Source organism: Equus caballus, chromosome 1 (genome assembly GCF_041296265.1).
Source record: "Equus caballus isolate H_3958 breed thoroughbred chromosome 1, TB-T2T, whole genome shotgun sequence".
In the NCBI taxonomy this organism is placed as follows: domain Eukaryota; kingdom Metazoa; phylum Chordata; class Mammalia; order Perissodactyla; family Equidae; genus Equus; species Equus caballus.
Window position 1 is genome coordinate 169,617,801 of NC_091684.1, and position 24,610 is coordinate 169,642,410.

Here is a 24,610-nt window from a genome sequence, read left to right on the forward strand (position 1 = left end):
TATATGTAAAATTCAGAAAAGAGATTGTTTGCCTCGTGGTGAATAATGCAAAACTAAGTAAACTATGTCTAGACAACCATTTTGTTTACTTTAAGTGCTTACAGGTTTGGCACCAAGAATAAGGTCTACTTTGGGAAGATGACACACACGTACACACACACTCTCACACAGAGGCACACACATTGTTTCTCTTTCTTCTTTCACGTTAACCCCCACTCGCACCTCTCTCCCACCCCACTCCCCAGGCTGATCAGTTCCTTAGATGAAGGATAGCTCCACAAACAGGAAACTTTTCCTGGCCTCTCTTGGATATTTATCTCCACCTCTGCGTCTCACTAGTTAAATCACTCGGGGAAATATAAACAGACATAGCTAGGATTAGATGCATACATAGAAATACATGCACAGGGAACAAGGTGTCTCCCAGAGAGCACACCGGGGAACTGTGGACTCTATTCAGGAGAGACTTGTAAACTCTTAGTAATCACTTACATGAAAAATACATTTCATTTGGTTAAGAATATCAAAGGAAGCAAGTCTCTGGAGCCACAAATACTGCTCTCCATCCAAGAAGGAGCTTTTAGATTGCGTAATGAGGACAGTTTTGTGGCTAGAGTTTCTCTTACATCTTCCTCTTGGAGCCAGAAATACCATCCAGTATGTAGAGAAAGTCTGCCTGCATCAGTGCATCACTGATCCTGTACACCCACTGATGTCGGATGCTAGAGCATGCTGGTTCTTCTGTAAATCCATCAATTCTATGTTCCTTTGTTCTTTGTAGGAACGTGTTAGGCCCTGAAATTCTCTTCTCCCAGCACACTCTTGAGGAGTGCCCAGGGTGATATACTCACATTAAGGGCTCTCTGTGGTATCACAGAATGCCCACTATACAACTCATTTAGGGAAAATAGTGCTCAAATGTCTTGGATGTTTTTTGAGGAGCATTAAATTTCCTTAGTCAGGGTGCAGCTTAAGTCTTATGGCACTTTGTTTCTAATATCTAAGTTTTGATTGACAAATATCCTTCAGCAAGAGCAATTAAAGTAGGTTATTCTATTTTTTTCAGAGTTGTTGGCAAGTGACAAGTAGCAAGTGGTAACTGAGAAAGAAGTAGTAGACCAGTAGACTCTCTGGTCCTTTGGATGTATCTACAGTTTAACCTTAAAAATATAAATATAAAGGAAGAAGAATCCCTGTACTTATAATTTAAAAAGTGCTCTTCCCTGGGCAAGTGGCTTAAATCTCAAGCAAATGGTTGGGGGTCATGGAGGAGGATCTGGCTTCCTTATCAGTTCATACAGAATAGATTGCCCAGACTCCTCACTCCTCCTATTTTCTTCGACTGTTCATTTGTTGTATCACTCAAGATAGATAGAAAGATGAAAGAAGTGAATTTAAATTCATCATTTGAGCTACTAATAGATGTACTTTTTTTTGGAGATGGAAGTGATAGAAAGTAATGCAGTGAGATTTCAAATTACCGGTGAAGTTCATTTATCCATCTTTCTCTGATCCTGTGTTCCACAGGTAACCAAAATTTCACTGCGGCTCAAATGTAAAAAGGTCTTGGACATTATTAACTCAAATGAACAAGTGGGAGTTAAGACTTATGAGGTCTGGATCCAGGTCAAAAACCATGAACTGGAATTATGTTTCTCTTTGTGGTGCCAAGAACTTCCTGGCCTGGGGGTAGATTAAGTCAATTCATATTGTATATCTCTGTCTACTGTCTTGAAAAACCGAAAATATCTCCTTTCTGTCAAATACAGTTTGCTATCATGCTACTACCCTCACTAACTTAGATTTATCTAAGTTATTCCTAACTGCAATATCTTTTTCAGGCCCACAGCATACAGGTGGGCATGCTATGAAACATATTTCAAGGTAGCCCCTGTCACACAGAGACATGACTGTACAGGTGTAGGTGGCAGACTTGATTGCTTTCATAAAGAAGAAGTTCCAAAAGGAGGGGAATTTTATTTTTCATATTTACCATGGTACCCCAGAACTTAGCACACTTCTAGGAATATAATAAACAGTGAATAAACATTTGTCAAATGCCTAAATGAATAAGTAAATGATAACGTGCTACCATTTAAATTGAGCATTCAAATTTATTTTAATTGTAAGCCCAGTAACAATATTTCCAAACAAAAATGACAGCATGTGGTCTGCCAAATATAGGTATAGTTAGGAGAAGTGTATTTGAAATTACAACTGTCCTAGCAATTTTGATCCATATGGTCATCATAACAATAGTCATTGAACTAAATCACTTGGAGAAAATATAGATTTTCATAAAAATCATGTTTATTAGAGAGAATATGTTTCATTATTCTAAAAACATTGTTAATAAATACAAGTATCTAAAATTGCCTTGGCAATAAAACATTTATCCTCTGAGTTTGCTCTAGGTTTGATCAACTACTGAGAAGCAGGCTTCTTTCTCTCTGAAGATTTTACACATCGCATAAGGATACAATTTTGTGAGTATCTTAAAAGTGACATTAATAAATAATATGTTCAATTATCCTATATTTGTAGTCAATATGCTGCCAAATTTAAAATATCGATGGAGCTTACCAAGCCAAAAATCTTGAACTTTAACCAGGAAACTTTAGAAATAGGAAAGATATATAGAAAAACTGTAGAAATAAATAGAAAAACTGTAAAAATACACCTGGACCAATAGTTTTAGGAAGGTTGTTAGCAAAATATCCAAGTCTATAGTCCTGTCTGAACTCCCAACTCTTAATTCAGCCACTATGAGAAAGACTTTTCTGGTCTCAGCACATCTTAGAGTGACCCCTCAATTCGTTAGTTAATTTAAGTAAAAGCAAGATGATGAGTGGAAATGTTGTGGTGTTTAGGGCTTACTTCCTAGCAAAAATGAAAGCACATTGTTTTATATACTACAGAAATTGACATACTCAGCTACAAGTTACCTCGAGGACCTCATCATGATGGAAAGCCCCCCAAGTGCAGCTTAGGGGGAAACAAACCAGGGAAAATGGTGGCCTCCAAAAGAAATCATATTTGAATATGGAACGTTTGAAATGGAGTAGGGTTTGTTCCAAGCCCCGTCTCCATATGGGCCAGTGTATCTAAGAGTTACTGTCTCTTCTCAGTTAAATAAACCCTTCAAATCTCTCTGAACTTCAGTTTCCTTGTCTGTAAAAGAGAAGGATAAAGCATAGCTTCCTTACAGTTCAAACGGTCATTAGGAAGACCAAATGAAATAACTTATGCAGAAATACTTCATACATTTTCAAGCAACCTGTTAGCAAAAGCTATAAATGTTCATTGTTATTCACTCTTTGGTTACCTGTTTCTCTAACAGCTTTGGGATCCCAGAACACAATAATGCATTTTATGACTGCGTTTGTCCTCCTCGGTTTCATTTGTCAAAGTGAGATGCAGAACTTCTTCTTCTCATTAATTCTGGTGGTATATCTCCTGACCCAGCTGGGGAATGGGGCTATTGCCTCTGCAGTGAAAATGGGACAGGCAACTTCATAGGCCCATGTACGCCTTCTTGGGAACCTTTGCCTTCCTAGAGATTTGGAACGTTTCTTCCACTGTCCTGAACATTGGATCAACATCCTCTCTGACACCAAGACCATCTCCTTCATTGGCTACTTCCTCCAATTCTATTTCTTTTTTTCACTGGGTACAACAAAGTATTTCTTCTTATCAGTTAAGTTTTATGATCAGTACCTGGCCATCTGTCATCCACTACATTACCCCTCTATCATGACTGGGAAGTTCTATGTGATCCTAGTCTGTGTTTGCTGGGTGAGTGGATTTCTCTGCTCTCCAGTCCCCATTGTTCTTATCTCATAACTTCCCTTCTGTGGACCCAACCTCATTGACCATTTCATGTGTGATCCAGTCCCAATTTCTGTACTAGCCAGCATCCCTTCCCCTTCCACAGAGCTTATCTGTTACACCTTCAACTCAAGGATTATCTTTGGGCCCTTCCTTTCCATCTTGGGATCTTACACTCGGTACTCAAAGCTGTGTTTCATGCTCCCTCTGGTGCTGGTTGAACTAAAGCTTCCTCCACATCCGAGTCCCACCTAATGGTGGTGTCATTATTCTGTGAAAGCCTTATGATGATGTATGTGAATCCAACATTAGGGAACCCAGCAGGAATGCAGAAGATCATCATCACTTTGGTATACTTAGCAGTCACTCCACTTTTAAACACCCCTATCTCTAGTCTTTGAAACAAAGACATGTGAGATGCCCTAAAGAAAGTCCTGGGATTAAGAATTGACCAGAACTGAGACATTGTTGAAAGAGAAGGAGCAATTGTCACTTCTGACTTTACTTATTGATAACAACAATAGAGACTGGCCTCAGTAAGTCATAGTTTGTCTCTTGCTTAAGTAGAGGGACAGTCTTAACTAAAAGGATGGACTTTCATTTTAAATAGATTGGCCTCTCAGCTGATGGGTTTCCTGTTTAGCATGGTGTTTGGGCACAAAAATGGAATTTATTCTTCGTATAATTTTCTTTCAATACTTTTCTGACTAAAACTTTGCCCTACAGCCTTCTGAGAGGCATAAAATAAGGACACAGTTCCTTAGCAGTTCAAGTTGAGCTGATTGATGATAAATGCTCAATAAAACATTTTAAACATGCATGACCTCACTGAGTAATTATATGGTGTTATTATATATGTTCTTTTTCTGTGAAGTATCTTTACTGGTTTAATCTTAGCTGGTAGAGGGAATCAAATACATATGCACCTGGAGCCTTTCAAAGGAGGGTGAAATCTTGTAAATTCAGAAAATAAATATTCTCAAAGGCAAAAGGGCAAGGTGCCACACAAAAACAAACAAAAAGTAAGCACCTAGTAATGTAAGCTTTCCATTGTTTGAGGCTTTCACATCAAAAACACTGTATGCTTCATATTTCTACCACTTAAAGTACAAACTCTTCTTTCTGCCATTCAAAGCCCTCACTCAATACTCTGCTCCATTCGGCCTTCTCTCCTACTGATCTACTGTCTAAGCCCTGCAGTGCACAGTAGCCAATCTTCTTATTTTACCTTAAGTACATTTTCTCCCAATTGAGCAACTTTACTCATAGTGCTTCCTCTCCATATCAATTGTGACAGCCCCATCACCAATTGTAATGGGAGTAACAATGCCTTACACATATTTTATGCCTCTCAGAAGGCTGTAGGGCAAAGTTTTAGTCAGAAAAGTATTGAAAGAAAATTATACAAAGAATAAATTCCATTTTTGTGCCCAAACACCATGCTAAACAGGAAACCCATCAGCTGAGAGGCCAATCTATTTAAAATGAGAGTCCATCCTTTTAGTTAAGGCCATACTGAGAATTAAATTAGGTGCGCTAGGAAGAGAGGCCCGCTGGTGCTAGGTGATGAAGTAATCTAGCACGGTGTTTCTCAAACCTTTCTACAACCAAAGCATATTTGGCAACAGTGGTCAGAAAATACTTGTAGACAATATTTGCGGACAATATTTGCATTTGCAGGCAATATTTCTTTGAAATGCAAAATTTTATTTTAAAGATATCATTAATTATACCTTCTGACTCAATGTACATACATATTTGGTGTAATACAAAATTATCTTTCCTGAGTAAAATTGTCCATTCAGGAGTACATTTAATTAGGGGCTTTGTGTATCTCATAGCACAAAATCACATACCTTGTTTGAGAAACATAAGCTCAAGGAGTCCACGGGGTCCTCCCAGAGTCAATGGAGCACTTTTTTCTTTTTTTTTTTTTTTGAGGAAGATTAGCCCTGAGCTAACTACTGCCAGTCCTCCTCTTTTTGCTGAGGAAGACTGGCCCTGAGCTAACATTGTGCCCCTCTTCCTCTACTTTATATGTGGGACGCCTCCCACAGCATGGTGTGCCAAGCAGCGCCATGTCTGCACCCAGGATCCGAACCAGCGAACCCCGGGCCACCGAGAAGCGGAACATGAGAACTTACCGACTGCGCCACTGGGGCGGCCCCTGGAGCACATTATTTTTAATAATCCCTGTGGGCCAACTTGTCAGAAATATCAATGAAACCCCCAGGCAAAAAGTGAGAAGGTCCCTACAGAAAGCTTGGAAACTTATAGGATCACATGAAGAGATACCTGAGAATTTTCAGCAGTGGTTAAACTGACACATAAATTAAGACCAGCACATAGTTTCAAACACACTCTGTAAGAAACAGGACGCTAGAATCCTACGGTGCAGGGGGAGTGAAATAAGCCATGCAGGAAGCTCTCAAACAGGACTCTCACATTAAAGCCAGGGAAGGAGAGTATCTGCGAACTCGCCTTTGTGACCATCCTAAGGATTGGATTACCATTTCCCAGGATGATTCATGATATATAGGAGACGTCCTTTTTGATGGACACTACTGCTATTATACATCACAGGTGAGCCTATTCATCTAGATATTTGTTCATTCAATATGTTCAAGAGATTATCAAAGAATATTGGTTTCTCTTGCAGCTCAAGAAAGAAAAAAATTCACCTATTTAGATTACCATGGAATTCATGCTCTCCAAAATAAGTGCGCTGAATGCTGCCGACATCATCCGCAGGTCTTCTTCTCAGGAAGTGGCTGGAGATCCAGGAATGGTATGACTTCTATAGATATTTTGAACAAAACAGTATGGAACTACCTCTGTCTACTGGGACTGAAAGCAAAAGGAAATAGGGATTTTTTTTGTGGTCACCTCTTTCAGCTCTCCCCTCTTTCTCCATATCATTACTCATCCACACCTTTAGGAGAGGTGGTATTAAAAATTTTTTTAAGCATAAAACAAACCAGTGTGTATGAGGACTAAGATTCACATAGATTTTAATGATGAATATATTAGGAATGTCTTACGATTACGTTGCAAATTATCTGTGAAATCAATTTCCCATGCTTTCCCTACAACTGACTAATAGTTTTTCTATAAAGCTTTTTTTTCTTTTAATGTCAAAAAGAGTAGTCTATAGCTCAGATATATAGAGCTAAATGTTTAGTATTTTGATTTTGAGTCAAAGTCTGTGAATCTGAGTTCAAGTCATGGATGCTGCTGTTCCGGGGGTGAGTGGCTGCTCTCTGCATCACTGCTTTCTTGTCCTGTTGAGAAGATAAGTCTCTTGCTTGGAAAGTGCAGTTTCCATAGGGGGGTAATAGATTTTCACGATGTCTCACCAAAATGATCATGAATACAGATTAGTTTAACTCTTCATAATCATCCTGGTTTAAAAAATTAGTGAGAATTTAGCCACATCTTTCAATTTCCTTGTATTCTTGTTTTTTTATCCACAAGACTACAACCTGCTTTAACATAACCGGCCCCTTTTCTTCCAGATGAGGATGCATTATTAATTTAGTGAGCCCTCAACAGCTGCATCAATAGAAATATATATATCTTATTTAATTTGATCTCACTGAATACAAGGGGTGTTTTTCTACTTATGTTCAGTAAGTACACAAATATTCTATATGCAACATTTCTATCAAAATTATTTTTAAGGAAAATTCTCCTCTTATTAGTCAAAAAATTAAAAATATCTTGTTAAAAAATTTCTGCAGATTCCAATATGTTAAAGCTATCATTGTGCTCTTTTCTCCGAGTTGTATTTCAATCTTAAAAAGACGTCTTCATTGATGATGGCTTTCTAAAGAGATAAAGGTCAAATTTTGGAATACGGGAAAATAATTATTTTTGAACAACTTTGATTCTCTTGTTTTCTGATATTTTAAAAATTGGGAGCTATTTCTTAAATAGATTAAAGTAAGATCTCCCAAATAGTGAATTGTAAGGGAAATTCATGGCACTAATAAGAGGAGGTTTATAAGAGAATCTCTTAGTGACTTGAAGTTTCTTCTCCAATATATCTCATATGCCATATTCATCTTTAGAGACACATATTTTAAATATATATGCAACAGGAGTGCCCTTGACATAGAATCAAGTAATGTCCTGAACAAACCTGACCCAGAGAAAGGGTTCTAGCACACCACTGCATCCTTATCCCAGAGAGTAGACCTATTTCAAGATGGTCTGATTACTGATGTCAATGTTATCTTTCGGGATGCCTCTCCAGATGGCCTTATGTGGTATGTTCTCAGGTAGTTTTCCCCAGGAAATGCTGATGAATTTATTCTTGAAATTGATACATAATGGTATTAGAGAGAATAAATCAACAGGTTAGGTTGTAATATAGCCAACTGTTAAGTAACTTCTAAGTGACATCAAAAGTCCCACCTTTTTCCTGCTCCAGAATCACATGATCCAACAAGGCACCTACCTACCAGTGGCTGCATTAGGAGAGTACTCACGAGTATTTAGCAAATGCACTTAACGATTCATTTAAAAACATTACAGAAAGCTTTCTAGATGCAACGATCACGTGTATCCCCAGTCACCCCCATGAACTGCTGTTTTACATAGCAATAACCTCAGCCTACTCTTAAAACAGTAGTTGCCAGGAAGAGAGCTAACCCAGTATATTTAGTTTAAGAAGAGAGAAAAGAATTATACATCGTAATGTCAATATGCATTGCATTCTCCTACTTAAGGCAAGCTACATGAGGTTGAGATTTTAATCTATTTTGTTCACTGTTGTATGCCCAGTACCTGGAAAAAATACTCCACAAATAATAAACATTGAATGAATACTGAATAAACAAACATCTCAGTTTTGAGTTTGGATGAAGGAAATGAATTCTCTGTGCTTTTCCAGGGGTATTTAGTAATTATAGTTCCTTTCACAGTACAGACCCATGAAAAACTCCAACATCCTTAACAACTGCAGCACCATCACTGGCTTCATCCTCCTGGGCTTCCCTTGCCCCAGGGAGGGGCAGATCCTCCTCTTTCTGCTCTTCTCTGTTGTCTACCTCCTGACCCTCATGGGCAATGGTTCCATCATCTGTGCTGTGCGCTGGGATCAGAGACTCCACACCCCCATGTACATCCTGCTCGCCAACTTCTCCTTCCTGGAGATCTGCTATGTCACCTCCACTGTCCCCAACATGTTGGCCAACTTCCTCTCTGACACCAAGGTCATCTCCTTCTCGGGGTGCTTTGTCCAGTTCTACTTTTTCTTCTCCTTGGGTTCTACAGAATGCTTTTTCTTGGCTATTATGGCATTTGATCGATACCTTGCTATCTGCTGGCCCCTACGTTACCCCACTCTTATGACTGGACGTCTCTGCACCAATCTTGTGGTCAGCTGCTGGGTACTTGGTTTCCTCTGGTTCCCAGTCCCTATCATCATCATTTCCCAGATGTCCTTCTGTGGATCTAAGATTATTGACCACTTCCTCTGTGACCCCGGTCCTTTGTTAGCACTCGCCTGTGCCAGAGCCCCAGTAATGGAGTTTTATTGGACATTCATAAGTTCTTTGCTGTTATTTATGCCTTTTCTCTGCATCATGGGGTCCTATGCTCTGCTCCTGAGAGCTGTGTTTAGTTTGTCTTCAGCAGCTGGACGAAGAAAGGCTTTCTCCACCTGTGGTTCTCATCTGGCTGTGGTTTCACTCTTCTATGGGTCAGTGATGGTCATGTATCTGAGCCCAGCATCTGAACATGAAGCTGGAATGCAGAAGCTTGTGACTCTGTTTTATTCTGTGGGAACCCCACTCATTAATCCCGTGATCTATAGTCTGAGGAACAAAGATATGAAACATGCCCTGCAGAAATTTATGGGAACATAAAAATTAGAGATTAATTGAGAAAAATAATCTTTAGGCAATTGGTCTATCTTCACACTTTTTCAGGTAAACAAATTTAAGTAAATAACTAGTACCACTCTAAGAATTGCTCATCCTACTATTGAACCTATTCGTTACTGCTGTTTGTACTTTTCCTACAATTGTTAGGGTGAAAAAAGAACTCAGAGACTTTATCCAATCCCCTAATTTTTCAGATGAAAAGCTGGAGAATGGGAATTTTGAGTGATTTGCTCTGGTCATAACTTTATAATGCAAAGAAAAACCTTGCTATTTTTTAAAGAATTGCTCTATTTTACTCATAAAGAGAAAAATACGTCATAAGCAATAAGAATAATTGTGTTTTTTTTGCCATTCAGATGTGCAGCCATCAAATACTCTTTCATCTGAGGAAGGGAAAAATATATACATTACTGATAGAGGTGTAAAGTGGTACAAATACTACTTAGGATAAATTGCAAACTATTTAACACAATTTAAAATGCACATATCCATTAACTCAGCAATTGTACTAACTCCTAGATACTTAGCCTACCCATATAAGCAAACATATGTGAAAATACGTATGTACAAGAATATTCATTGCAACATTGTTTGTAATGGAAAATTATTAGAAACCACTTAAATGACCATTTATTGAGAACTAGTTAGATAAATTATGATGTATCCATGCAATAGAATATGATGCAACATCTTTTAAATGAAGAAGTTTCAGATATACATATATGGAACCACCTTCAAGTTATATTGATAAATGAATAAATGATGTATAGTATGTAAGCTGTCAGATATGTATAAAATTATAAATTTGTGTGTGTGTTTAAAAAAAGGATAGAATATCTTTCAAAGGACAGATAAGAAATCTAACAATGGTTGCATTTGGGAAGAGTGGGTGTTTTGGATGCAAAAGAATGACAGATTTGTTCTCACTGTGTACTCTGGTATCTTTCATACAAACTTCTATAGATGATTATGATGATGATGATGATGATTATATCTCTACTGGTAAATTTTCTGAGAATTGGAACCTAAGAACCAGTTCACCACAATTCCTAGGTTCCTTGGGGAATCTATGAAGCAGGCTGCCTTTCATGGCAAACAAAGCCGTGGATCCATGAAACAAAAGCCAGGATCCATGAACCCACAAATGTCATTCATTCAGAATTATTGGTACTGGAGAGAGAACGTGGGAAATTACTTGTCCTCATATGATTTCTGGGAGAAAATAAACTGTGTTAAAGTTATAACTAGTCTCTTTTCAGAACTATTATATTTATATCTTATTGTTCACTCATTTATTTAAAAAATATTTAATAAATACCTTCAGTATGTCAGATACAGAGCTAGGAAATGTCACATTTTAGTCCCTCATGGAGTTGACAGTCTAGGATGAGAAAAAAATTGAGTTGTGATATATACTATGACCAAGAGAGATGTTAGTTGCCATAGGAGTCAGCTGGGGAACAGTATGTGCAAAGTATGGAGAGGTAAGGGGTGAGAGAGCAGGCAATTGAAGTATTTCCACACGGCTAACTTCAGCTCATGATCTACAGGGTCACTACAAGATAAAGGTCATCGTGTCCCTAGAAAGGGTCTATGAAACTCTTTAAAAAAGCCCCTCTCGTGTTTTACAATTTACTGCTACTACAGGCAAAGAAGTCTGACTGTAAAAAATGATAAAAAATAAAATCCAAAATGCATTTTTAAAAAATGTGTGCAATAAAAAATGGATTGTTTTATGACTAAGATGTGAAAGCTACTCTTCAAGAGACATGGAACTTCAAACAGCCCATCTGATTTCCCTTAGGGTTGGAACCACAAAAGCTGGAAACTGCTTCAGCTCTTTGCCCTACCCCTTACCTTCAGCATTATATCTCAAAGTAAAGATCAGTTTTTATCCATTCAATATGCATTTGTAACATAGTAATTATTTTATAATGAAAATATCCTAATTTCTCTCTTTTTCAATTTACACAATACTTGTTCATTGTAAACATTTTTTAAACAAAAAGGATAAGCAGGATTAAATCACCTAAAATTCCACTGTCCTAAGATAGCTGTCATTAAATTTTAGGTAATAATCTCCTCAGATGTGTCTATATGCATATGTATATTATATGTAGTATATAATATGTATTAATATATATAATTTATTCATATATAATATATACACACACATTCATATATATAGGTCTACGAATATGGTCACAACAGACATGCTGTCTCTTACAGAAGCCATCCTTCATTTTTATTTTCTTAACTTTTCTTCCCTTCGTTCCTTCTTCACTTCTCCCCACAACCACTGCACACTCTAGTTAAATAAGCAATATTAATAACCTAATGTGTATCCTTCTACATTATTCTCTATGTCCATGTACTTATATACTTATACACACGCACGTACCCATGTATTTTCACTCACCCATATTCCTGTGCATATGTTTCATACCCATGCACACATATACTATCATAAATATGGATGCTGCAATTGTCTTAAAATAAGGGATTATTTAGTGTAAACTTCTTCACATCTCCCCTTTTTCTCTTAACATTATGTCGATGGATTTCTTCCAAGTCTACTATAAAGTTTAACTCATTCTTCTCATTAGCCATTTCATAGTCCACTTAGCACTATTTACTCAGCTGTTTCTCTATTTATATGCATTAACTTCATTTCCTGTTTTGTCCCTATAAATAATAGTGCAATACACACACATACATATTCTAAAATACTTATGTCTTTATTTTTATGAGATTGACTTCCAGGAGTATATTTTTGGATCAAAGAGCAATACACATAATAGATATTTTTAGATTATTTTCACTCAAGGCTATACACAATCACATTTCCATGATCAATATGAGTACCCTATTTACCCCTAGAAGCTAATATAATAACTTTAAATTTTGGTATTCTAGTAGGTCAGAAGAGTTAACTCACTTCTATTAGTGATAAACTTTAGCTTTTTTTTCATGTCATTGGCCAATGGCTTTTCTCTATTATGATTTGCCTAATGTCTTTATCCTTTTTAAAATTATTTATATTTTTCTTAAGTAACCTTTATTTTAGATATTGACCTTTCATTTGCCAAGTGTATTGCAAATATTTTTCTCTAATCTTTCATTTCATTTTTGTGTAGACTACATTTACTAAAATTTGGTTACACATTCAGAATATCTTTTTTTTCTTTGTACTAATAATAGCTAGAGACTTATAAAGAATAAAAACAGGTCAGTCCAGATTGTCTGAAGTGGATTATTGTCCCACGCACTTCACTAAAACAAGAAAAAATAGAGATTCGGGGCTGTACAAAGGCAATTCATAAGCTTTGTTAATTCTCATTCCATAAAAGACATACTGAGGGTAAGATTCATATTACAGTCAAGTAAGCTGGAGATGAAAGGGTTTGAGATTGGCATTGCTGTAGAATATATCAATGTTATGATGTAATAACTGTTTGCATTTTAACTGAGCTCCAAGATTTGGGACTCAGGGAATGGAAGACATATTCTATGAAGGGTATGGAGATACAGGACAGAATATCAGTAGGTCCACATCACACAGAAAGTAATCAATTATGTTAGAGAAAGGAGGGTTTAATGAAGATTATGCATATGAGGACATCAATGAGTGATCACGAGGATACCAGAATGCCCAGAGCCACCCATGATGGTGGACTAGTGCAGCAGATATTCAGATACCAATCGTTAGTAAGGAAAGAGAGCCAGAAGCATTTAATTGTGTCTAGGGAAATAAAGCATACTGAGCAAAGCAGCCAGAGAAAGACATGGTGTTTGATTGAATATTGATCAATGTTTTGTGGGTTGTGCAGAGAACATAAAGAATGCCTCAACACTGTCATTGCCTCAACAATTCATCAACAGGGGCTCAAAGAACAATGGACTCAAACACCCATGACCTAGGTGTCAGTTCTGGTCTTGCCACTTATTAGATGTGCAATGGCGGAAACTGACTAAAATCCTCTGAGTTGAGTTCCCTTGGATGTAAAGGTAAAATTAAATCGAGCCTTTCTAAATCCTATACACAGCTCTAACTACTGTTAAGTCCTAGACAAACAGCAATTATTTTTGTGAGGATCATTCCATATGTCTGCCTTAGGCTGTGAATGGAGTAAAAAGTCACACCAGAAGGGTTTATGGTCAGTCTTTAACTCACAATTCAATAACGTTACTGAGAGAGTATTAGAAACTTAAGCTTATTTACTAAATAGCTTATCTTTAAACATTGGTAGGAGATAAAGTGATATACAGGAGACAGGAATATCTACAGACAACCTAGAGTCTTCTGGAACCAGCTTTGCTTGAACCTACCATTGAGTGGGCCGATTACAAGACCTGGGTCTACACTGCCCTAGACCAGTGTGGTAGGCACAATAGCGATGTCCAGAAGATATCGATGCCCTAATTTCTAAACCTGTGAATATGTGACTTTGCATGTGTAGGGGAGGAAGACAATTCCTCTTCCCTAATGTGGGTTCGTCTGGCCAGAGGACGAATTAAATTCACATGAGACAGAATAGCAAGAGAAAATTAAACAAAGCTTTATGAGGAACCATGGCCTGGGGACTTTCTTCCCAAAGGAAGAAAGGGCACCCAAGAAGTGGGGTACACAGAGTGGTTATATACCCCCAAACAGGGTGTTTCACATGTGATTGAAATGTCCCTCCCACAAAAGTCACAAGATTGCTCTGTCGGCACAGTGCTTGATGGACACAGCAGGTAGTGGTCTGCTATCTCGGTGGGTGTAGCAGGCCGCAAGTCTATTGTCTGGAGCTGGGCGGTCACAGGTGAGCGCAGCAATCAGTTCCTTCCCTAAGGAAAGATGCTTAATCCTTAAAGAAATGCCAATGTTGGGAGGGGGGGAGAAGTTAGTTATAGGAGGTTACCAGACAAGCACAATAAAATGCAGATTTAAGTCCTTGCCTTTGGTATTGATTAAGAGTTTCTAGAGAGAAGGTCATGGCCTTTCTTCTTCCTGGTAGAGAGGGAGACACCTTTACAGATAGAGATTTACCTTACAAATGCAAATGTGTCCTAACAAAGGGCAAGTTCCATTCCTCAGAGCCTCCTTCCCTGTCCCAGTTTATCAAAAGCAATCAGCCTCAAATAATCCTGATGCCAAAGAGACATATCTTGGGGTGTCCAATTCCACGTCCCCACACATGGCAAAAAAGACTTTGAAGATATGAATGAATTAAGGATTTTGAAACAAGAAACAGTCTTGGATTGTCTGGGTGGCCAATCTAATCATAAAGATCCTTACAAGTGAAAATGGGGGGGAGAGAATGAGTCAAAAAAGGATATGTGACAATGAACGTAGGTGTTGGAGTTAGAGAGATTTGAAGATGTCACACTGCTGCCTTTGAAGATGGAAGAAGGGACCACAAACCAAGTAACACAGGAGACATCTACAAGCTAAAAAGGCAAGGGAATGAATTCTCCCCTAGAGTCTCCATAGGGAAAGCACTCCTTCTTACAGCTTGAATTTAGTCTGGTGGAACCTATTTAAGACTTCTATCTTCCAGAATTCTAAGGTAATAAATTTGCATTGTTTTCAATCACTGTATGTGTGGTATTTGTTATAGCATCAATAGGAAATTAATGCAATCAACTGGATAAGAACATGAACTATTTGGATTGTGGTAATATTCTGAAGAAACTTGTGTGCCAAGGAGGACATGAACACATTGTCTATTTTGATTGAATAAGTGACTACTTTAGAAATAAATGTACAATATGCTCAGCCAGAAAATGAGAAGTTAAACAATTTAACAGCATAACAATTGTTATGCTGTTAATTTAACAGCACTTTGCAGTCAGCCTCAAAATCATCACAATAAGTTTACAAAGTTGAAAGAAGATGCATCTAATAAGCCCATGCATATATCGTCAGCTAATCTTTGACAAGGGCACCAAGAATAAAAAAATGGAGAAAAAATAGTCTCCTTAATAAATAGTATTAGAAAAACTGAACATCCACATGCAAAGGAATGAAATTGGAATCATATCTTACACCATACACAATAATCAATTCAAAATGTATTAAAGATTTGAACATAAGACCTTATGGTGACCCCCACGTGATCCAAGATCGGCGGCATTATTGGTGAGTAACGGTATGGGGGAATTTCAACCGCCTTTCGGCGGTCCGCCGTGAGAATGATGGGCCAACAATTGGCGATTCAGCAGAAATTATACTTTAAGACACTTCAGCAGCTGCTGAAGGCGATTTCAGTTTCGGTTTCTCCCGCCGAGTCACAGAGGATATTGCTGGCAATATCTCTAAGCAGCCGTGACTTGGCGTCGGGAAACTCGAAACAGGGCACACTCCCCAGTGCCCTAAAAAATCAAATTTGGGGAGCTCTCAATCAGCAGGCCGACTCTATGTGAATGATTTAGTGGCGGCCTCGTCAGGAAGTGCCGGAGTGGATCTCATGGCTTCAGAGACAGTCGTCATAGATTGTGTTGACGAAACCTTTCTTGTTCCTACCAATGTATGGGGACCTTTACAATCAGAATATTTTGGGCTATTAATGGGATGCTCTAGCTCAGCTTTGAAGGGCTTAAACATCATTCCCGGGGTAATTGATGTTGACTATCAAGGTGAAATAAAAATCATGCTCCATTTATCTAGTTATTATGTGATAGAAGCTTTTACGAGGATAGCTCAGTTGATATTAATACCTTACTTGTCCCCTGCTCACGCCTCAATTTCAGTTTCGGCTTCTCCCGCCGAGTTACAGAGGATATTGCAATATCTACACATTGCCCCTGGTTCCCTGAGGATGGCACCTTGGACACTGAGTTGTGGGAAAGGGCTGGCAAGGCACTAAAGTCTCGCTTTGAGCATGGTCTTTTAAAGGATGTACATATCTTAACGACTTGGGGAACAGTACGTACTGCACTGTTCCTTTTGTGGGATCTATCAGATGAGGAAAACTCAGCCTCTTCACCCGAGCGCCCTTCAGGCAAAGCTGAGGAGGCGCCGCCACTGCCTCCTCCGCCTTGCTCGCTGCCGAGACTCTTTTAAAAAGACTGTTAGTAAGTCTCAGACAAATTTTGAACAAACGTTCTCAGACGATGGTGATTTACCATGCGTTTCACCTTCCAGAACCTTCCTGTCTTGCCTACTGCTCCTCCTTGTACTCCACCAGCCCCGTATGTTGATTCCAGGCAGTATAGTGTGGTTCATAAGTGCCTTCGGGAAGGATTAAATTGTGGAGATCCTGATGTTTTTTCCTGTGCCTTCCCTATGATGGTCAATCATGGGCAAAGAGAACATGAATCCCTTCTTTTTGGGGTGTTTAAGGAGCTGAAAAAGAGCATTAGAGAGAATGGAGTGCTGTCACCTTTCACTGTCGGGATGATAGAGGCACTGGGAGCCAGTTATCGTATGCTACCCTGTGATTGGCTTTTGCTCGCAAGGACTCTTTTGTTGCATGCTGAATATACTCTTTTCAGATCTGAGTATAATGAGATATCTGTATCCCGATCTATGGATAATCTATCTTTAAACCCCTCTCTCCCAATCAGTGGTGACATGTTACAGGGGGTTGGCCAATATGCGATGCCTCAAGCATAGGCTGAGGCAAATGGAATGTTGCATAGACAATGTTCACAGGTGGCATTAGCAGCCTGGAAGGCAACTCCCTGTTCAGGGGCAGACAAAGCCACCAATTCCTTTGTGAATGTCTGACAAGGGCCAAACGAGCCATACATAGAATTTATTGACCGTCTCCGCAGGCAATTGAGAGACAAATAGCTCATCCTGAAGCAGCTCAAATTATCCTGTTGAAAATAGCCTTTGAAAATGCTAATGCTGATTGCCAGTCTGCTATGTCTCACCTTAAAGGGCGAACTCACACCTTAGAGGATATGCTGGAGCGTGTCAGGAAGTAGGAACTCATAGTCATGTGGCCAAAGTAATGGCAGCAGCATTTTCGCAGCTGCCCAAAGGTGCTTTTTGATAATGCCTGTTTTAAGTGCGGAAGACCTGGACACCGTGCAAAACAATGCAAGTCCGGTCCAAAAGATATCCCTGGTAAAGGAGGGCCAGCTGATATTAAAAAGCCGCCTTCTAAATCATGTCCTCAGTGCTGAAGGGGATTCCATTGGGCGAATCAATGTTGCTCTAAAATTAATGTAGATGGTAATCTAATCAACCGTGACTTGGCATCAGGAAACTCGAAATGGGGCACACTCCCCAGTGCCCCGAAAAATGAAATTTGGGGAGCTCCACTGCCAAGAGGGGGGCCAGTGGCTTCGGCCTGAAAAGGGCCTGACTGTGGCCATTGAGCATGCATTGTATATCTGCTTAGACATTTTGAGATAAAGGTGCAACTTTCCTCCCCCTCCCAACGTTGGCATCTCCTTAAAGATTAAGCATCTTTCTTTAGGCTGGGAACTGACTGTAGCGCTCATCCGTGACCTCCCAGCTCGAGGCAACAGACCTGCCAGCCTGCGGGGTTCACTGAAACAGCAGACCTATCTGCCGTTTCCATCAATGGCTGTGCTGACAGAGCAGCCTCATGACTATTGTAAAAGGGACATTTCAATCATATGTGAAACATACTCTTTGAGGGTATATAACCAGCCTGTGTACCCCCACTTTTTGGAGTGCTCTGTTCCTTTGTGGAAAGACTGTCCCGGGTTATAATCCTCAGATTTAAGCTCAGAATAAACTCACCCAAATTTTCGTTTGTAGATTGGTTATGGATTATTTTCCTCGACAGGGGTGAGATTTGCTTTCTCAATGGAAACTATCTCTAAACGTTAAGCCTTTTTTCTGGGGGCCACTGATGTTATTAACATTCCTCCCAAACCTATTCAATGGAAAACTACCAAGCCTGTATGGATAGATCAGTGACCCCTTCCAAAAGAAAAATTACAGGCTTTAAAGATGCTAGCACAGGAGCAACTAAAATTAGGCCATATTGTACCCTCAAACACCAGTATTTGTGATAAAAAAGAAATCTGAAAAATGGAGATTACTCCAGGACTTAAGGGCAATTAATGCTGTCATGCAACCTATGGGGGCTTCACAGAAGGGATTGCCAAACCCTTCTTTAATACCTGAGAATTGGCAAATTGTTGTTATTGACATTAGAGACTGTTTCTTTTCTCTACCTTTGTGTGCCGCTGATAGGGAAAAGCTCGCATTCACTGTCCCAGTTTATAAGAATCAAGAGCTCCCCCTGAGATATCAGTGGAAGGTCTTGCCTCAGGGCATGAAAAACAGTCCTACCATATGCCAACATTTAGTAGGAGATGTGTTATTAACTTTTTAAAGCAAATACCCTACTATAGAACTTTACCATTATATTGATGATATTTTATATTAGCACTGCCGACTAAAAATTTTTCATTAACAGCATACCAATAATTAATTGAATTGCTAAAAGGCAAAGGCCTGCTTATGGCTCAAGATAAGGTACAGTTTACCTCCCCCTGGAAATTTCTAGGATTAATGATTGATAGCTACCTGGTAAAGCCATGCATTCCCTCTATTTCCATACCCAATACTTTAACATTAGTTACATTGCAACAGCTTTTAGGAAATATCAGTTGGATACGCCCTTTTCCTGGCATCCCGACACATTCTCTGAGTCACTTGCTTTCCCTGCTACATGGTGACTCTTCCCCCTCGTCTACGCGCACTCTTATCCCTAAGACAAAGCAAGAACTAAGCCTAGTAAACAAGGCTCTGACCTCCCAATTTTTAAATTGCTTTGATCCAGAAATTCTCTTATGCCTTTATGTGATAAACACACCTAAGAGTCCTACTGTTATCGTCTTTCAAAAAGTGGGCAAGGTTATAAAATGCTTGGAGTGGATATACTTGCCCCACACACCAGCTAAGGTACTCTATACATATTTTGATGGAATAGCAGAGGTTATTCAAAGGGGACGTTTGCGGTGTTTACAATTGCGAGGCACTGACCCTCAGACCGTTTTTTTTACCTTGCACATCTTCTCAGTTTGATCGTCTCCTCAGTTATCTCTTCCCAACCTATTCCTGATGCCTTAACCGTGTTCACTGATGGCTCCGGAAAAACCGGAAAAGCCGGTATAGCTTGGCTTGCTAATAATGACTGGCAGACCAAAGTCTCTCATGGACATTCAACTACTCAAATTGCAGAATTGGCAGCTGTGCACATTTCCTTCTGTTATCGCTTCTGTTGGCACTCTCTCGATTTCTTTTCGCATCGGCACATACAAAAAATAGCGCTAAACAAGTCATTCGTCATTGGCTTGCTATATTTGCTTTCGTGAGGTCTCCTACATGCATTAAAACTGATAATGGTCCCGAGTTCTCAGTGCAAATTTTCTGCCAATTTTGTGAAAATTGGAATATTATCCATAAAACTGGCATCCCCTATAATTCTACGGGACAAGCTATTATTGAGTGATGTCATAGAACGCTGAAGGCTGCTTTACAAAAAATGAAAGGGAGAAATGAGTATTATAAGAATGATCTGCAAGGTATTGTCAATCTCGCCTTATTTACTTTAAATTTTTTGAATCTAGCAGAGGATGGCACATCAGCTGCAGAAAGATATATGGGTCAAACTCAGAACCATATGGCCCAACACAGGCCACATTACACACATCTGTTTTGACACAATATCTTGGCAAAATGTGGATTAAAATGTCCTTATACGGATATCTGGGAGGGCCATTTTGTGGTTAAATGTGGGAAGAGAGGAGCTCTTTGTGTTCTGACAGATAAAGGCATTGAGTGCATTCCATCAAAACGCACACGGCCTGCTCTGGAATAACCGGAAAATGGACAAACGGATAAGTAAATCAGTTTTTCTCTTTTTCCTCTTTTCTTCTCTAATGCATGTTGAGGTGATTTCAGAGCATGAGAATCTCATATATTGGGCCTTTATTCCTAATCCTCCTCTCTCTACTCCGGTTACTTGGTGGCATGCCAATCCCCGTTTGTCCTCTAGCGATTCTGATTGGACAGGAGGAACTGGGGTACCCCGACAACAACATACAGGCCTGCACCAAAAGGAAGAAGAACCTCTGGTGATGTATGCTAATAATTCACCTTTTTGTATGGTTTGTTAAAACAAAAGCACAACATGTGTCGCCTTTCAGGAACAAATGTATTTTATTACCAACCTAAGAAAGGACAACAGGCAGCAAATGTGACATACATTACTGCTATATCAACATCTTACGAAGACAAAAGTAATGTCACACAAGTTCCTTCCATCCCAATTTGCCATCCAAAAACTGATTGGTGTTACAAACATTACTCAGTACAGTGGTCCCCTTGCCATACAGCATATCCAAGGAGGGGCAACATCTTTGGGGCCAACGTGCTGGATTAGGGACCTCATGGACATCTTTTGAGTGACAATCATACTTGGGGCTTCAACATATCAAGTCAGAAACCTATAACATGGAGTGAACACAGCCCATCTGGACCCCTTTTACAACTATCTCACAATGAGACAGTGTGCAGCCCCCTCACAAAGGAATATGGAGGATCGGGTTGCCTTTTATATCATGACAATTGTCCCATGGCAAGTATGGGAATGAAACTGGCAATTATTTACTAACGTTGGTCAAAAATGTTTCTCATACCATTATGATTTGTTCCACCCATCCTTATGTGTTATTATGGGGAAACAGTGTCCTTGCTATCCAAGAATCTTCTGGTATGTATGTGGTTAATATTTCTCCCCCATATTGGTATTCTGATTGTTTAACACATTGTAATGTAACCTCATTGAATGTGACCTATGTAATGGTGTTAAAAGAAGATCACATATTTGGTTACCTGTTTCTCTAAATTGGACATGGTCCGAAGAGCATGCTCTACATATCCTCCTTGAGTCCATGAGAAAATTATGCCCTAAGCGGTTTTTGGCTACGCTAATCGCGTTCACTGTGTCCACGGTGATTATCATTGCATCAGCCGCTACAGCTACTACTGCCTTGGTTAACAGTGTTCAAATAGCCCATAAGGTGGAGTCCATCTTGGTAAATGTCACTCAAGAATTACAGACACAGGTGGATATTGATAAAGGGCTAATGTGAGGATTGCAGGCATTAGAGGCAGCAGTAGAGTGGCTGGGAGAGCAGCAAAATGCATTATATATGCGTATGAAACTAAAATGTGACTGGCAAGTTACCATGCGATGCATTACCCCCCTACTGTATAATAGCTAGCTGACATCTTGGCAAGAAATAAAAAAACATTTACGGGGGCATTTAATACCTCCCTGGCCAATGACATCACTGGGCTACAAGCTTGGTTAGAGAGGCAGTTACAAGAAGTACATAAGGTGTTCTCTCAAAAAATATTTCAAGACATTGAAAATGGGTTACACTGGCTAGAGCCCTCCAATTGGTTCTCGGGCCTCAATTTACGCATATTTGTTAATGCTGGTGTGATTTTGATATTATCCATGTTAATAGTTTATGTTTTACGTCTGCTGTGCTCCCTGAAAAAGCAACAAAGTCAACAAGAGCAAGCATTGGTTATGATGGGCCTTCTGGCCTCAGCACAACATGACGCCTTCCTTGCTTTAAAAAACAAAAGGTGGGGAAATGTAGCCGCCCCTGACACAGGAAGGGTTAATAATCACTGGAAAAAGCTTGCCAACAAACTGTGACCCGGAGGTGAGAAGCCTGGTTAGCCAATGACGGGTAAGACTCCCGGTGGGGGGCGGGCAACCTAAGCCAGGCGGCGGCCACCCGGGGGCACAGATGGAGAAACGATATCGATATCCGGAGCAGGAGGGACCGATGCCTAAGAGACCTTGCCTGTTCCAAGATAAAAATATAGGAGCACAGCAATAAAATGATAATATCAAAACAGAGGCCAAGGGAGGGCTCCTTGAGAAATCACTAAGAATTCTTGGCATTTGCTAATTACTTCATCCAGAACACCTGTGTATGTTTAACAGATGTAAGCTATGTATATATTGAAACGCTGGTTATAATAAACTCAGAGTGGCCATCAGCCCTCTCCGCATCTATCCGGATGTGTACATTGGATTGCAACACCGACAGACCTGAAATTGTAAAACCCCTAGAAGAAACCATAGGAAAAAAGATTTTTGACATTGGTCCAGACAATGATTTTTTGCATATGACACAAAAAGTACAAGCAGCAAAAGCAAAAATCAGCAAGTGGGATTCTATCAAACTAAAAAGCTTCTGCATAGCAAAGGAAACAATAAACAAAATGAAAAGGCAACCAAGACAACATACATAATAGGAGAAAATTTTTGCAAATCATATATCAGATAAGGTGTTAATATCCAAAACATATAAAGAACTCATACAATTTAATAACAAAAAAAAAATCTGATTTAAAAATCTGCAGAAAAACTAAATAGTTTTCTAAAGAGGACAGCAAAATAGCCAACAGGCACATAAAAAGATGCTCAACATCACTAATCATCAAGGAAATGCAAAGCAAAACCACAATGAGATTTATTTCACATCTCTTAGAATGGCCATTATCAAGATAAGAGACAACAGGTGCTAGTGTGGGTGTGGTGAAAAAGGAACCCTTATACATTTTTGGTGGGAAAGCAAATTGGTGCAGCCACTATGGAAAACGGTATGGAGGTTCCTCAAAAAATTAAAAATAGATCTACCATACGATCTGGCAATTCCACTTCAGTATATATACCCTGATGAGATATATTCACTCTCACATTTATAAGACATTTTTCATAATAAGCAAGACATGGAATCAACCCAAATACCCATCAGTGAATGAATAGATAAACAAAATGTGATCCATATGCACAATGGAATGTTATTCAGCCACCAGAAAGGAGGAAATCCTCCCATTTGCAATAACATGGATGGACCTTGAGCATGTTATGTTAAACAAGATAAGCCAAGTACAGAAAGACAAGTAGTGTATGATATCACTTATATGTGGAATCAAAAAAAAGTTAAACCTGTAAAAAAAAGAGTAAAATGGTAGTTATCAGGAGACGGGAGGATAAGACTGATAGTGTTTAAGGGTAAAAACTTGTAACCAGTAGTAAATAAGCCATAGAGATCTAGTACACAGTATAACGAATAGAATAATAAATACAGACAATAATATTGTGCTATAGTTATGTAGTGTGATACATATCTCTACAATAGCAATTATATTACACTATATATATGTATCAAAGTAACACACTGTACATCTTAAACTTACACAGTGTTAGATGTTAAATTTATTCAATAAACAAATTAAAAGAAAATAAAAGGCAACCTATAGACTGGGAGAAAACATTTACAAACCATATATTTCCCAAGGTATTAATATCTCAAATATATAAAGAACTTTTTCAAATCAAAAGTTAAAAAACTTGATTAAAAAGTGGGATAGGACCTAAATAGACATTTCTGCAAAGAAGACATACAAATGGCCAACAGGCATATGAAAAAATCCTCAACATCTGTAAACATCAGGGAAATGAAAATCAAAACCACAATGAGATATCATGTCACACTTGTTAGAATGGTTATTATTTTAAAAACAGAAGATAAGTGTTGATGAGAATGTGGAGAAAAGAAAGCCTTTTGGTGCACTGTTAGGGGCAATGTAAATTGGTTTAGCCATTATGGAAAATAGCATGGCATTTCCTAAAAGAATTAAGACTAGAGGGTTTGGCCCCATGGCCGAGTGGTTAAGTTCATGAGCTCTGCTTTGGCAGCCCAGGGTTTCACTGGTTTGGATCTGAGGCATGAGCATGCACCACTCATCAAGCCACGCTGAGGTGGCATCCCACATAGCACAACCAGAGGCACTAACAACTAAAATATACAACTATGTAATGCGGGGCTTTGAGGAGAAGAAGAAGAAGAAACAAAAAGATTGGCAACAGATGTTAGCTCAGGTG

The 24,610-nt window shown here is 39.0% G+C and overlaps 1 protein-coding gene and 1 pseudogene across 1 annotated transcript; both read left to right on the forward strand.

The window, feature by feature from the left end:
* OR11H29P (olfactory receptor family 11 subfamily H member 29, pseudogene) lies at positions 3,331-4,289 on the forward strand (annotated as a pseudogene).
* On the forward strand, positions 8,763-9,698 carry OR11G7 (olfactory receptor family 11 subfamily G member 7). The gene is given in 1 exon segment (NM_001391604.1): positions 8,763-9,698. A coding segment is annotated over 1 exon segment (936 nt).
* Positions 9,699-24,610: the final 14,912 nt, after the last annotated feature.